Raw genomic sequence first — 12,542 nt, forward strand, 5'->3', positions numbered from 1 at the left:
CCTCAACTACTCACAGAGCTTTAATGGGGCAGAGCCAAGGACTGGCTGCACAGTCACTGGAACGAGAAGCCGGTGCTGGGGAGCCCGCCGCACCACTGGCTGATGAATTTGAGCACGTCCTGGCACACTGGGCTGTGGGAGGTCTGTGGGCAAAGGGGGGCATGAGAGGAACACCTCGGGCCGTCGTGGGGCCACCAGCTCCTGGTGTCACGAGGGCAGCTCAGGGTCTGTACTGGCCTTCTGGACAACCCTACTTATGGCACCCAACTCCCAGCCCTTGTCCTTTGGGACTGAGTCCCTCTCTCACCTTGATGGCCATGAGAAACTTGTTCCAGTTGTCTTTGTTAGCAGCCTTCCCTGGCCGCTTAAACTCAATTTTGTTCCTCAGGATGGGGTAACCTGTGGCGGAAGATAAGCAGATGATGGCGCTTGCAAGAGAAAGGGAAGCGTGAACACTGGCCTGGGGTGGAGTGCAATGGGCGGTCCTGTCACTGAAGTGAATTTTGACGCCGCTGCTTTTGTCTCTTTCTGTCTGCCATGGGATTGGGGTGGTATGGAGTTGTATACCTGTAATGAGGCAGGGCAGTGCCCGCACCCCAGTGCTCGCTGCTACTAGGGAAGCCTCATAGACGCCACGCTCATCCCGGGGCAGAACCTGCTCCAGCCTCTGGTCCATGGAGACTGTGAGCACCCAGTCTCGAACCTCTTCTCTCTGGGCCTCCTGGAAGAGAGGTAGCACTAGCTTCACATGAGGCTGTGGGCTTGGGGAGGGGGTGAGGACAGTGCCTTCCTGAGTCCTCAGCCCATACATTAGCTTTTAGCTATAAATAGTCCCTTAGATTTGAAGGACCTAGCCACTGCCTCTACTTCTCCTGATGTCGCTGAAAAATAGCATCCCAAAGCCATCTTCCCTTCTCAGTGCCAACCCACTGGTGACACCTTACCGGTACGTGCTGCTTGGCCGGGAGTGGCACCTCAAAGGGAATGTCTGTGTCCTGGAAGTCTGAGTGGTCAAGGGCATCCAGAGTCCCCTCTTCAATTGCCTGTAGCAGAGCAGTCCACCGTGAGATAGGCCCAGCTGGTGACCGGCAAACCTGACCTCTGGACACAGCTTCCCTACTTACATCAGTCAGATCCAAAAATCGGTTGAGGAAAATGAAGGCCATATTTTCCCAGCCGACTTCCTGGAACAGAAAAGTCGTAAATGGGTGTGAGGGAGAGCGTAAATGGGTATGAGGGAGAGCGCTCCCCGAAGAGGCAGAGTGTCGTCAGCATCAGCCCTGTTGACGGCTTTGCTCAGGCGGCCTCCATCTTCCTTGTTCCCCAGCTCCACCCTTCCCTTGACCCGGCTCACCTTTGCGGCAGTGCCTGCTTCATAGAAGGCCTTGTCTGCAGGTAGTAACTGGGTGTGGCGCAGGAGTGAGATAGAGAGCCTGGCAGCCACGGTTTCCTGGGGGTTAAAGGCAGTTTACGATCCTGGTCCTGTGGTGCCTGAGGTGCCAGACCAAGGAGCCTGTAACTAAGGCAGCCACAGAGCCAGAGAACCAGCAGGCAGCTCTGAAACACTCAGAGCTCAGGCTACTTTGGTCTTAGTTCTTTTCATCAGCTTAGCATGACCAGCTCAGGTTACGTATAGGGCTCTTTCTACTTCTAGAATTTGACAAAGTACATGAAATGTATGTACAGTTATAACCAAATAAGTCAAAAGTGTATGTACTTCTAGGAGGTACACAAAAACTAATGTGATATTTGAACGTCTCCACATAACGAGGCTGGTAGAGCTGTGGGCAGAGCCCTATTTATGGTCAGAACAGTGTGGAAAGAAACTCGGTCTCAGCAAGCATTAACGACTGATTAACCGAAGAGAAGCACAAAGGGAAACATGTGATTCAAGAGTCTAACCTCAAAGGTCAGAACTTGGACGTGTGTGGCTTCCTAGGTTTGAAGGTGTGTCCGTGTGACCGAGAGGGCTCTGTCCTGAGTCTTACCAGCTGTTTGATACTCTGGGCTGCAGACCGTGTCGCATAGTAGTGAGCGATCAGCAGCATCATCTCAAACTCCTCGTGAGCTGCCGAGTTGGCCTCGCTGGACTTCACCAGGTTTTCACACTAGAAAAGGGTCAGGGAAAGCATAGTTAGGCTCGGGTCAGAGGAGGGCCAAGGAGGTCATAGAGTGGTCACTGTTGGCCCTTTGGACTGAGACAGTAAAGGTTTATGTACACCAAAGAGACTAGGACAGAAAGAACCGTCTGTTTCACCGCTGACCCTTCCTTACCAGGTTGAAGAGGACGTCCCGAAGATCAGCCCAGCTATGGTAGGCCTCGGCATTGTTGGTCCCAGGAGAGCTAACCATGTCGGTGAAGATCCTTTTGTAGATGTTAAAGTTCTAGGGGTTGGGGGGAGGGGACTCGAGTGAGGGAACTGTGTGTATAGTAGCTAAGAAATTGACAGAGGGAGAAGAGGCATAAGAAAAAAAAAACCTTTGGCAGGACCACCTGGATTTTAAGGTTATCCTAGGCTCCTAGTTCCAGGCTGGCCTAGCCTACGTGAAATCCTGACTCAGAAAACAGACAAAACTCCCAACGAAAAACATCATCGTGTTAGCTGGTGTTCAGTGAGAGTGGGCGACTATACAAACGTGAGTGCAGCTATGACATTAACAGGCTAATAGTCTAGAACACTGATGCTCCATAGGACAGTGCCAGTTCTGGAGGAAACCAGTGAAGACCCTTGAAGGGTGCCTATGCTTCCTCATGGACAGACAGGTCTGTGTGTGTCTATAAGAACACGGATAGCTGCTTGGGTGTAAATCCTCCAGAGAGTCTGTTTCAGCACAGGAGTCTTTGAGACAGCCGAGGGGATGATTGGTTCTAAAGGATGAAGAAGGAATTCCTTAGTGGGAACATTCATCCCAAGAAGGCTGGTACCTGTGGGTTAGCAGGGGCTCCATGTTGCACATAGAGGGCCAGTGCCTGGGCATAGCCACCTTCTCGGATCAGATGAGTTGCATACAAAGCCACATACTTGTGCAGAATCTTGTAGTTCTGTTTGGGAGTGGAGGGACAGCACCGACAAGGCTGGGATCAGCAACAGCAGGCCGTGACAAGGGACCAGGGTGCCGGGTGTTGGTGGCTCACGCCTTTAATCCCAGCACTCGGGAGGCAGAGGCAGGCGGATCTCTGTGAGTTTGAGGCCAGCCTGGTCTACAGAGTGAGTTCCAGGACAGCCTCCAAAACAATACAGAGAAACCCTGTCTCGAAAAACCAAAACAAAAAAAAAAAACAAAAAAAAAGGAGGCAAAGGGCACTTGCGATTCTGATGACAGTATCAGAAAGGAGAAGGGTGCTCGCTGGTGCTCCTTAGGAGCCTTTGAAGATGGGGCACTTGGGAAGGGCAGGCTGCTCGGGAGCAGGGAAGGAGTCGGGAAGATGGTGAGGGGGGGGACAGCAGTACCTGCTTGGTAGCTGTTTCGATGCACTTATCCCACTGACCCTGCTCCACGTACAGGTCTAAGGCAGCTACTACGTCCACACCCACCAGCTGTGGAGCAATCAAGAAGGCAGACGTGCTGAGAGGAGGACACGGAGATCTCTAGTACTGCATCAGGAATTTGGCTTTTACTCTTGGTGGTGCTGGGGACTGAACCCGGGGCCTTATACAGGCAAGGCAAGAGCTCAAGCATCCAGTTAGGCCCTCTGGCCTCTTCCTGCACTCTGCCTCCTGACTCTGAGACCCTTACCGAATCCACTTTGCCCTGGTTCTTGAGGAACTCCTTATAGTGCTGGTCCACATAGTCTTCATACCTGGGAAGATGTACAGAGATTGCCAACTCCATGGCCCTGCGACACCACACCCTTCCCATAAGAACTTTCCCCCAGTGTTTACAAAAGGAACTAAAAGGAGACTCTCCTAGCCGTTACCGGGGGTCTAACTCTTTGGCCACGCGCTTGGCCTTGTTCCATTCTTCACCCTCAATGAAAGCATCAATTGCTTCTTTGACAAGGTCCAGGTTCAGATAGAGCTCTGCAGCCTGCAGTGGGAGAGTGAACACTAGCCATGTGGCCTCCCACTTGGCCAACTCCCTCTCCCCAGAACACTGCCACACCTGCCAGAGGGCCACCGTGCACATCAGGGTGATGTCGCCACTCCACCCACGACCATGACACGATGTTGGTCCCGGCACCTACTTACAGCACTGTGCTTTCCGATTCCGATCAGCTGGGGACCTACAGCCCGAACTACTTCCAGACTGCGCTGGGGAGGCAGAAACTTGATGGACAGTTCAGCGGCCTGAGAGATTGAACAGAGGCGGGAAGGCACAAGAGTCTCCCGGTTGACCACCAGGGCACAGCTCATTTCCCGCATGAGCTCGCTGCGTTTTCTCTGTCACTGGTAGACTCTTGGTAGCGTGTTATAGAAACTGAAATGAGACTGCAGGGAACCCTGCAGCTGTTTGGGCAAATACCAATAACTAAGTTAAATGATTATTATGTTGAGATGTCAATATTTTAAGGATTTTGCTTACTTTCATATTATGTGTATGGGTATTTTGCCTGCATTTTTTTCTGTGTCTAGTGCTCATGGAGGCTAGAAGAGGACATTGGGTTCTTTGGAACTGGAGTTCCAGATGGTTGCGAGTTGCCATGTGGGTGATGGGAACATAAACTGGGTCCTCTGGAAGAGCAACCACTGCTCTTAACCACTGAGCCATCCCTCCAGTCCAGAATGTCAACATTTAAAGGTTCATTTAGGGGTACTGCAATTATTTTCAATTCCCTCTCTCTCTTAGAAACCTGAAACAACACATTTGTAGCTAGCACAGGGTTCCCAGCAGACAGTGCTGGTCAGGGTGCTTTTGGCAGCTCTGTTTCCACTGGGGTGTGCACATCCTCACTGATTTTAATTTCCATGTGATTCAATTTATGTACCGTCTAGACGAATTCCCCTGCCCTTCCCTTCCCTTCCTTGGCTTGCTTAAAGCATGCTTTCTCCTCATCCAGAGAGCCATCCTGTGACCACCCTGAAGGAACAGTCCTGCACATGCTTTGGTGAACAACGTGGAAGGTACCAGATACTTAGTGCTTGATTAAACCTCACAACCAGACATCAGTCTCTACTTCCTTTGTTCCACCTTCTGGGACCCAGACTTTCAGAGTATCTTGCATGGACATCAACACAACAGTGTTTAATTTAGAGAGCCAGTAATCCTGCCCCCAGGGCTCACCATTTAAATCACACATACATGCTTAATGCAAAGATAATAAAAGGGGTTGGCTTATGGTTCGTTTTTCGTGATGACTGGGATACACAGTACACAGGCATTGTTCCGACAGGAGTAACATTTAAATTGTAAAGCAGATTGGCCTTCCTAATGTAGACAGCTTCATCCAGTCAGCTGAAAGCTTGAACTGAACAAAAGGCTAACTGAACAAAAGGTAAAGAAAACTCTTCCTGGATTTCTCCTGCCCTCACTCTGCAACTGAAATGCTGACTGGGTCTCCAGCCCCAGCCCTCAGACAGGGACTGCAGCGCTTTCCCTCCTGGCCGTCCTGCTTGCAGACCTTGGGACTCTCCACTTCACTAACTGTGTGAGCCAGTTTCTTATCTCAGCCATGTCTATACGCACTTCAGCTTGTCTTCAGCTTGGTGAAGAATACTGGGTTGGCCCAGGCTGCGAAAGGAGAGCTGTCGGGCAGGGGCACCAGTGCCTTTGTCATGGCTTCACCTATGCCCCCGGCTCTGGGGTTCTTCTGGCTCCCACTCAAGTCCTTCCTCAGAGAACCTTCTGGACTGTTCCAGCCCACAGAGAGCTCGTGTCTCTGAACTCCACTTCCTACACCTCAGTCTTTACTCAGGTTTGGTAGTAATTAAGCCCCTAACGTCTGTCTGTCTGGGGTGTTTGTCTTACATCCTTCTAGTGTTCGGGTGTGGCTCTAGTGTGCACAGCGGCACTCAGCAGGTATCTGTTACTCGGAATGCAGTCACAGGAGCATTAGTGAGTGTCTGGGAATGCAGTGACAGGAGCATTAGTGAGTGTCTGGGAATGCAGTGACAGGAGCATTAGTGAGTGTCTGGGAATGCAGTGACAGGAGCATTAGTGAGTGTCTGGGAAGGCGGCTGAGGGAAGGAAGGGACCCAAGGGCGTCGGCTGGGAGCACTGGAGCCTCACCTTCATCCAGCACTTCTCCATCAGGCCACTGCTTCCCGAGTCCCGAACTTTGAGATAGCAGTCCACTGCACGGCCGTGCTCCCCTGCCTGCTCCCAGTGCCGCGCCTGCTCCACAAGCCCCTCCACGCCTCTGTGGGGTGGGCGACAATAATGATCAGGACTGGGGAGGGGCAGTGTGGCACAACACTGCCAGGACAGTGGCTTCTTACCTGCCTCCCTTCTTGGTGGCTTCTCGCTCATACTCTTCTTGTAGGGCCTCTAGCTGGCCAGGCACATAGTCCTTGCAGATCCGCAGAGCGTCACTCCAGAGTCCAGCCTCCTGCTCAGATTTGCAGCCATCAGAAGGGCAGAGGTGGGGGCTCTGATGCTTCCTACTGCTAGGTGGGTTCCTCTGGCCTGGTCCCTGACTCGTTTGCCTTCTCCCTTCTCCTGCTTGTCCTTTCTCTCTCCTGCCTTCTTCAGCACCAGGAATCAGTGTGGATCTGTGGCCTCTGACCATCTCATCCTCCCTTTGTGGCCCAAATATAGCGACTCACCTTATAAAAATTAAGAGCCAGGCCTGGTCTCTGGGCCCGAAGCAGCAACCCTTCTGCCTTCTGAAAGTCCTTCTCCTCCAAGGCCCCTCGGGCCTGACCTACAAGTACCTCAGCAACACTGTCAGGGTCATGGGCCTCCGCCACACGCTGAGCTGCCTCCCAGTCCTGGTTGTGGACAAACCTGTCCAAGATGGGGACATGGAAGATGTTGAGTAAAGGACAGAAGCCTCAATGGTGGGAGACAGACAGTCGTATAACTGATGATGACCACGAAAGATCCTGAGGCAGTATCTTTATCCCGTCCCAGGGCAGGGTAAAGAACCTGCAGTTGGGGGCTGGAGAGATGGCTTAGTGGGTAAAGGTGCTTGCCACAAAAACTGATGACCTGAGTTCAAATCCTGGAACCCGAATGATAGAAAGAGAAAACCAGCACCTGCAAGTTGTCTTCTGACCTCCACACATGTGCTATGGCATGCATTTCCATACCCATAAACAAACAGAAAAAAATGTATGGGGAAACTCACATGAGGACTGCCTCTTTGGGTTTACCAGCTCTGATGAATTCGGCTTCAGCCTCTTCAAATTTACCCTAAACAAAAAGACAGTCGCATGCGGTGAAAAGGAGCTTGGTATCACAGGCAATTAGGAGGCGGGATTGAACTGGTCACAGAGGTGTACAAAATTACATCCATACCTCATCCTCCAGATACATGGCATATCTGAGATGAATCTCTGGGGTTTTGTGCTTGAGGGCTAGCCGGGAGAGTTCAAAGGCAAATTCAAAGGAGCTGAAATGGAAGATGTAGACAGTTTGGGCACAATACTTAGAGAAGATGGAGAAGACAACCGCCGGGGGAAGAAAGGCAGACTCCGACAGCGCGGGTAGAAGTGGCCGGACAGTCCTGTGCTCTGCTGAGGCCAGCAGGAGAGCTCCTGCAGCCCCACCCCCAGCAATGCTGAGTCCCAGCCTGCAACTCTGCTCCTGTGCCTTTGTTGTTGTTAAGAAATGCAGACAGACATTTGCCAGGGCGATAGTGACGCACACCTTTAACCCCAGCACTTGGGAGACACAGGCAGGCAGATCTCAGTGAGTTCAAGGCCAACCTGGTCTACAAAGTGAGTTCCAGGACAGTCATGACTGTTACACAGAGAAACCCTGTCTTGAAAAACCATTTAAAAAAAATGCAGACATTTGCACAGATCAGTAGTGTGTGCTGCAGTAGATAACCCCCTCTCATGTTCGTTCATACAGGCAATCCTGATTAAACTTGGGTCACAAACAAAAGATATCACAGTAAGAGACAGACAAGCCGGGAGCCATCAGAAGTGGGAGAATAAGACGAGTAATGGGGGTATGACCACAATGCATTGCATGTATTCATGAATTGTCTAAAAGATAAAGAGAGAAATACACATTTTTCATTTAACAGAACTACACTTTGATGACCCAGATATGTTACTGACTTAGTATAGTTCTAGCTTTTGGAGACGTTCCTGCCCCACCCATCTCTTTAGAAGCTTTGGTAAAACACCCCCTTCCAAAGATCTCTGTTATTCTCTCTCTGTCTCTGTCTCTCCCCCTCCCTCCCTCCCCCAACCGTTTTACTATGTAACCCTGGCTGGCTGGCCTGAGACTATGTAGACCAGGCTGGCCTTGAACTCACAGAGCTCTACTTGCCTCTGTCTCCCAAGTAGTGGGATGAGAAGTGTCCATTATGCCTGGCCAATTTTTCATTCTCTTTTGTTTGTGTAAAGACTGGCCTCAGACTCGCTATGCAGCTGACGCTGGCCTTGCACCTGTGACCCTTCTGCCTCACCCCAAGTGGCAGGATTGTGCAGTGGCACCACCATGCCTGGCTCATGCTTTGATTTTGGCCTCAGCTTTTGGGATTATTTTTCAGTGTTTGTCGGTTTTCTTTCTCTGTGTATGGGCTGCTCTGAGTGGGATGGAGCCAGTGGAGAGGACGTTTCACCCGAGACCCACCAGTTGTCAGCCGCGTGGTCAACAGCAGCCTCTAGAAGCCCCAGCTTGTTAAGCAGCCTGACTGCTGCCTCTCCTCCCAGGCTCTTCGCCCACAGATAGGCCACGTGTTTGTGGGCGTTGGTCCCTCCATGGGCTTTGGCCACCTGCAAAACAAAGTTGCAAGAGCGCTGCCCCCTGCAGAGCTGCCCCTTGTCATCTCTGGCCCCTGCCTCTGGACCCTGCTGCAGATGGACATTGAAGAGGGCCAGGTTTCAGGTCTCTAAAGTAGGTCACAGTGTTCAGGGACAGAGGGTGGACTTCGGGAAAGCCATAAGCAAAACATTGTGTTGTGCTTCTGACAAAAAATACCCTGGGCTTTGTGACTTCAGTTAAAATTAGTTACGTGAGAACGGGCAAGAGGGACGCATGAAGTCCTTACCCGGTAGGCCTCCTCCCAAAGCCCGCTGGACCGGTACATGTTCACAGTTGCCTTCCACTCCTGGGCCTCTAGGTAGTGATACTCAGCCTCTTGCAGTCGGCCTTCGGCCTCCAGCTCCTGTAGGATAGTGTGTCAGGATGGAGGGGGATGGACCCTGCTGTGAGGGATGGGCAGGCCAGCTAGAAGGGCTCACCTTGCCCAGGTGAAGGTGTGTGTCACTGAGGAGATCTGGGTGGTGCTTCCCTACCAGGCGGATCATGTCATCATACAACTTGTGCTTTTTGAACATGGTGATGGCAAGATCGGGCTCCTCCACTGTCACGTACAGCCTGCAGACAGGGGACGCACCTGGAGCCTCCCACAGCTAGATCCCTGCGGCTGCTGCTTCTGGGAGGGGCCACACAGCCTCGGCCCCTCCCCTTCGTCACGCTCTGCCTCCTCAGCCCCTCACACTCACCTTTCGGCCTCTCGGTACTTGCCCTGCTTCTCCATTTCCTGGGCCTGCGTGATGTACAGCACCGACACATCCTCCGGCCGCATGCATCTCATTGCCAGCTGTGAACATGGAACCCAGGGAGCTTCAGCTGCCAGGAAACTCATCTGCTCTTGAACTCTGAGTTCTCCCAACAGTTGCTGGCATGCAGTTATCGCCACTCTGCTAGTCAGTTTAGACAATGCCACGTCCACCAGGTGCCCATGAAGAGCACGAGGAGTGGTGACATGCGGCACACGCTACATTGCCACACTTCTGCTCACTCTACGGAGCTCTGGATACAGGGGAGAGGACAGAGGTAGAAAGTGACCAGGGGCTTCGGGGTGGGAGTTCAGAATGCCGGGCTCCCAGGTCCATCCGCTGTCTTTAGCACTGCAGGTTAAGGAACAGGGACCTCATTTATTCCCGGTGTTAGAGATCCAAGTTGGCCAGGCTGTATTTTAGTACTCTTTCTTAGCTCTCAGGGAACCAGAAAAGGAGGTATCAGAGATCAAGGAGAGAGGCAACACGGCCACTAAGGCCGAGTTCTTTCCTCATGGACACTGCTTATTCTCTATTCTCTACCTTGTGGGCTTGCTCCCAGCGGCCAGCCTGGGTGTACATGTCTATAGCATCTTTGGTCCGGTCTCCTTTGGTGTAGAGTTCCTCAGCAATCTAAAATTGAAAAGATGTCACCTAGGATGGTGGAGAGCCTGGAACACCACTTTGTAGTAATCCTGAGGAAAAGATGACTCTAGGAAAAGACTAGATCAAAGCAGGGTGAAAACAATCGTGTGTGTGCATGTGTGTGTTAATGCACATGTGTGTGGTGTGTGTGCATGTGTCAGGTACACACATAAACACAGAAGCAAGAGGAGAGAGTGCTACCCTGTCACCCTCTGCCTTGCTTCTTTGAGGCGGGGTCTGTTTCTGAAGGTGCATGTTTAGCTAGGCTGGTGGCCAGCAAGCCCCAGGCAGGGGGTCCTCTCGTCTTCACCTGCCACAGCTCTGGGCCACAGGTATGTGCAAGCCCACGTGGGTGCTGGTATCTGAACTTAGGTTCCCACGGCAGCATAGCATATTCAAGTGGAGCTTCAAGGGCCTCCCATTTCTGCCGTGCAGGGCAGTCTACACCAGCGGTGCTGGAGTCACTCATGAAGCATCACTTGAGCTGGCACAGGAAAGAGACCTAGAGGTCACTCTATCTGGGGCATCTGTGTCATGCCGGGGTGATGGCAGGTAAGTGAACCTCCTCAACCAGGGATGCTGTCTGAGCTCCAGCAAGAAGGGCGTGGTGAGTTGCCCACATCTTGTTTCGAGGGGACGTCCTTACTGCCCTGCACCGCATTGCTTCAGTGCTGCAGAGAGATTCTCACCTCATACTCCTGCAGAGACGCATAGTGTTGGGCCACACGAGGATAGTATTTAGACGCCGTGTTTCGATCCTGGAGATCTAATATATAAATTGCCTTCTTCCACTGGCGGGCACCCAGAGCAGCCTCAATCGCTTTAATGGAGCACCTGGCACAGTAGGAGAGATGTTCAATATGTATGAGCAGAGAGAAGGATGGGAAGCAGTAAGAGGCCCCTGAGCACATTCTAACCCACAGTTTGAGATCTCTTCCTCTGTCGCTCAGATTTCCCACTTCATGCCCAAATCCCCATGCCCCATGCCACCATACCTGGCTTCAATGTAGTGGTTGATGGCTGCGTCCAGCTGCTTCTGCTGCACCAAGTAGTCCCCCCAGGCCTCCTCCAGCCTCACAACCTCCACCGGGAAGGCCAGTCGAGCCAACTCGACCGCTACCAGGGAGAGAAGAGGCACTTGGCTCAGAATCCCACGGATGGGGCTCAGGAAAACAGGACAGGGAGATAAGCATGGGCGAAGGGATGAGGAGCGGGGACTGCAGAAGAGCTCAGGTCAGCCAGACGGGTGGCTGACCCCCTGCATGGGGAGGGGTGTATTGCGGTAAAAGACGGCTCAGGAGCAGCCAGTACCTTTCATGAATGCATTGCCTTTACAGTAGCACTCAAGAGCCCGCTGCAGGTTTCGAATCTTCTCAAAGAGGTCACCTGCCTGTCAACACATACATGACTCCAGTGAATGAACCCGCTGACACAAAGAACCAGGAATCAGCTCCCCAAAGAAGAAATGCTGGCAGTCATGGAGAGCTGTGTGTCCCCAAGTCTCCTTGGGTGAGGGAGGGGTTAGGTCCTGGAGATAAGGGCCAGGAAAAGGTTCAGTCTGCTTACCCTTTCGTAGAGCTCCCCCTTGATGAGGGCCGTAGTGATGTGTTCCACCAGCTCTGTGTTGGCCAGCAGCTCCTCTCGGGTCAGCACCAGCCGTGCAGCTTTGGCAGGGAGCCCAGCTTTGAGGTAGAGGCTGATGGCTGCCAGCCCATCCCCTTGGCTCTCCTGCAGCTCACCCGCTCGCTCCTCTTGCTGTGTGTCCATTAGCCACTGGTAGTAATCCCTGCGCAGCTTCTCCAGGGCTGGGTGTCCCTAGACATGCACAAAGGGGGCTAGGAATTCCGCGTCTCTCCTGCTCCCCTGTGACAGTGGCTCTTCCCACAGCACCAATACGTTAATCCCTCGCCATATCAGCCAGCCCCAATCCCATTCCAGATTCTATGGCTTCCTTGGGGAGAGTTCTGAAATTGGTGAAGCCAAGTTCTGACCAGCTGTGAAGAGAAGACAGAGTCAATACCTTGGCCTCGGCCACAGCGACACACTCATCCCAGCGGTGCAGCTCCTGGTACATGTCCATGGCCTCCTCGACAGCATTCTAAGGGCGCCACATGGGAGGAACAGGGTCCCAGGGAGGCGGGGTCAGTAAGACCTCTCAGCCTGACTAAGATGCCAGGCAGGAATATGTTCTGTGTGTGTTCACACTGAAACTTGAACATATGCCTTGCACACGTTAAGCCCATGCTCAACTACTGAGCTACGCACCTGGCTCAGTGA

The 12,542-nt window shown here is 52.4% G+C and overlaps 1 protein-coding gene across 5 annotated transcripts in view; it reads right to left on the reverse strand.

The window, feature by feature from the left end:
• The window catches only part of Ift172 (intraflagellar transport 172), a 42,832-nt gene that overhangs the window by 3,898 nt on the left and 26,392 nt on the right, over window positions 1–12,542 (reverse strand). For 4 of the 5 annotated variants that reach the window (XM_005073558.4, XM_013116001.3, XM_040730977.1 and 1 more), the window contains 28 exons: window positions 12,286–12,363; window positions 11,832–12,080; window positions 11,577–11,655; window positions 11,261–11,381; window positions 10,955–11,099; window positions 10,164–10,253; window positions 9,564–9,661; window positions 9,300–9,435; window positions 9,107–9,223; window positions 8,689–8,831; window positions 7,399–7,492; window positions 7,229–7,293; window positions 6,705–6,885; window positions 6,378–6,487; window positions 6,169–6,298; window positions 4,191–4,289; window positions 3,920–4,029; window positions 3,739–3,802; window positions 3,453–3,539; window positions 2,927–3,043; window positions 2,275–2,385; window positions 1,989–2,108; window positions 1,355–1,450; window positions 1,125–1,184; window positions 945–1,043; window positions 568–721; window positions 308–399; window positions 3–143 (listed from right to left, as the gene is read on the reverse strand). In XM_005073558.4, coding sequence (XP_005073615.1) covers window positions 54–143; window positions 308–399; window positions 568–721; window positions 945–1,043; window positions 1,125–1,184; window positions 1,355–1,450; window positions 1,989–2,108; window positions 2,275–2,385; window positions 2,927–3,043; window positions 3,453–3,539; window positions 3,739–3,802; window positions 3,920–4,029; window positions 4,191–4,289; window positions 6,169–6,298; window positions 6,378–6,487; window positions 6,705–6,885; window positions 7,229–7,293; window positions 7,399–7,492; window positions 8,689–8,831; window positions 9,107–9,223; window positions 9,300–9,435; window positions 9,564–9,661; window positions 10,164–10,253; window positions 10,955–11,099; window positions 11,261–11,381; window positions 11,577–11,655; window positions 11,832–12,080; window positions 12,286–12,363 — 3,135 coding nt within the window. In that variant the 3' untranslated portion in view covers window positions 3–53. Of the gene's footprint in view, window positions 1–2; window positions 144–307; window positions 400–567; window positions 722–944; window positions 1,044–1,124; window positions 1,185–1,354; window positions 1,451–1,988; window positions 2,109–2,274; window positions 2,386–2,926; window positions 3,044–3,452; window positions 3,540–3,738; window positions 3,803–3,919; window positions 4,030–4,190; window positions 4,290–6,168; window positions 6,299–6,377; window positions 6,488–6,704; window positions 6,886–7,228; window positions 7,294–7,398; window positions 7,493–8,688; window positions 8,832–9,106; window positions 9,224–9,299; window positions 9,436–9,563; window positions 9,662–10,163; window positions 10,254–10,954; window positions 11,100–11,260; window positions 11,382–11,576; window positions 11,656–11,831; window positions 12,081–12,285; window positions 12,364–12,542 lie in introns of those variants that run through there. The other variant, XM_040730976.1, reaches the window with a different exon arrangement.

This window comes from Mesocricetus auratus, unplaced genomic scaffold, assembly GCF_017639785.1.
Source record: "Mesocricetus auratus isolate SY011 unplaced genomic scaffold, BCM_Maur_2.0 Super-Scaffold_100024, whole genome shotgun sequence".
Lineage (NCBI taxonomy): Eukaryota > Metazoa > Chordata > Mammalia > Rodentia > Cricetidae > Mesocricetus > Mesocricetus auratus.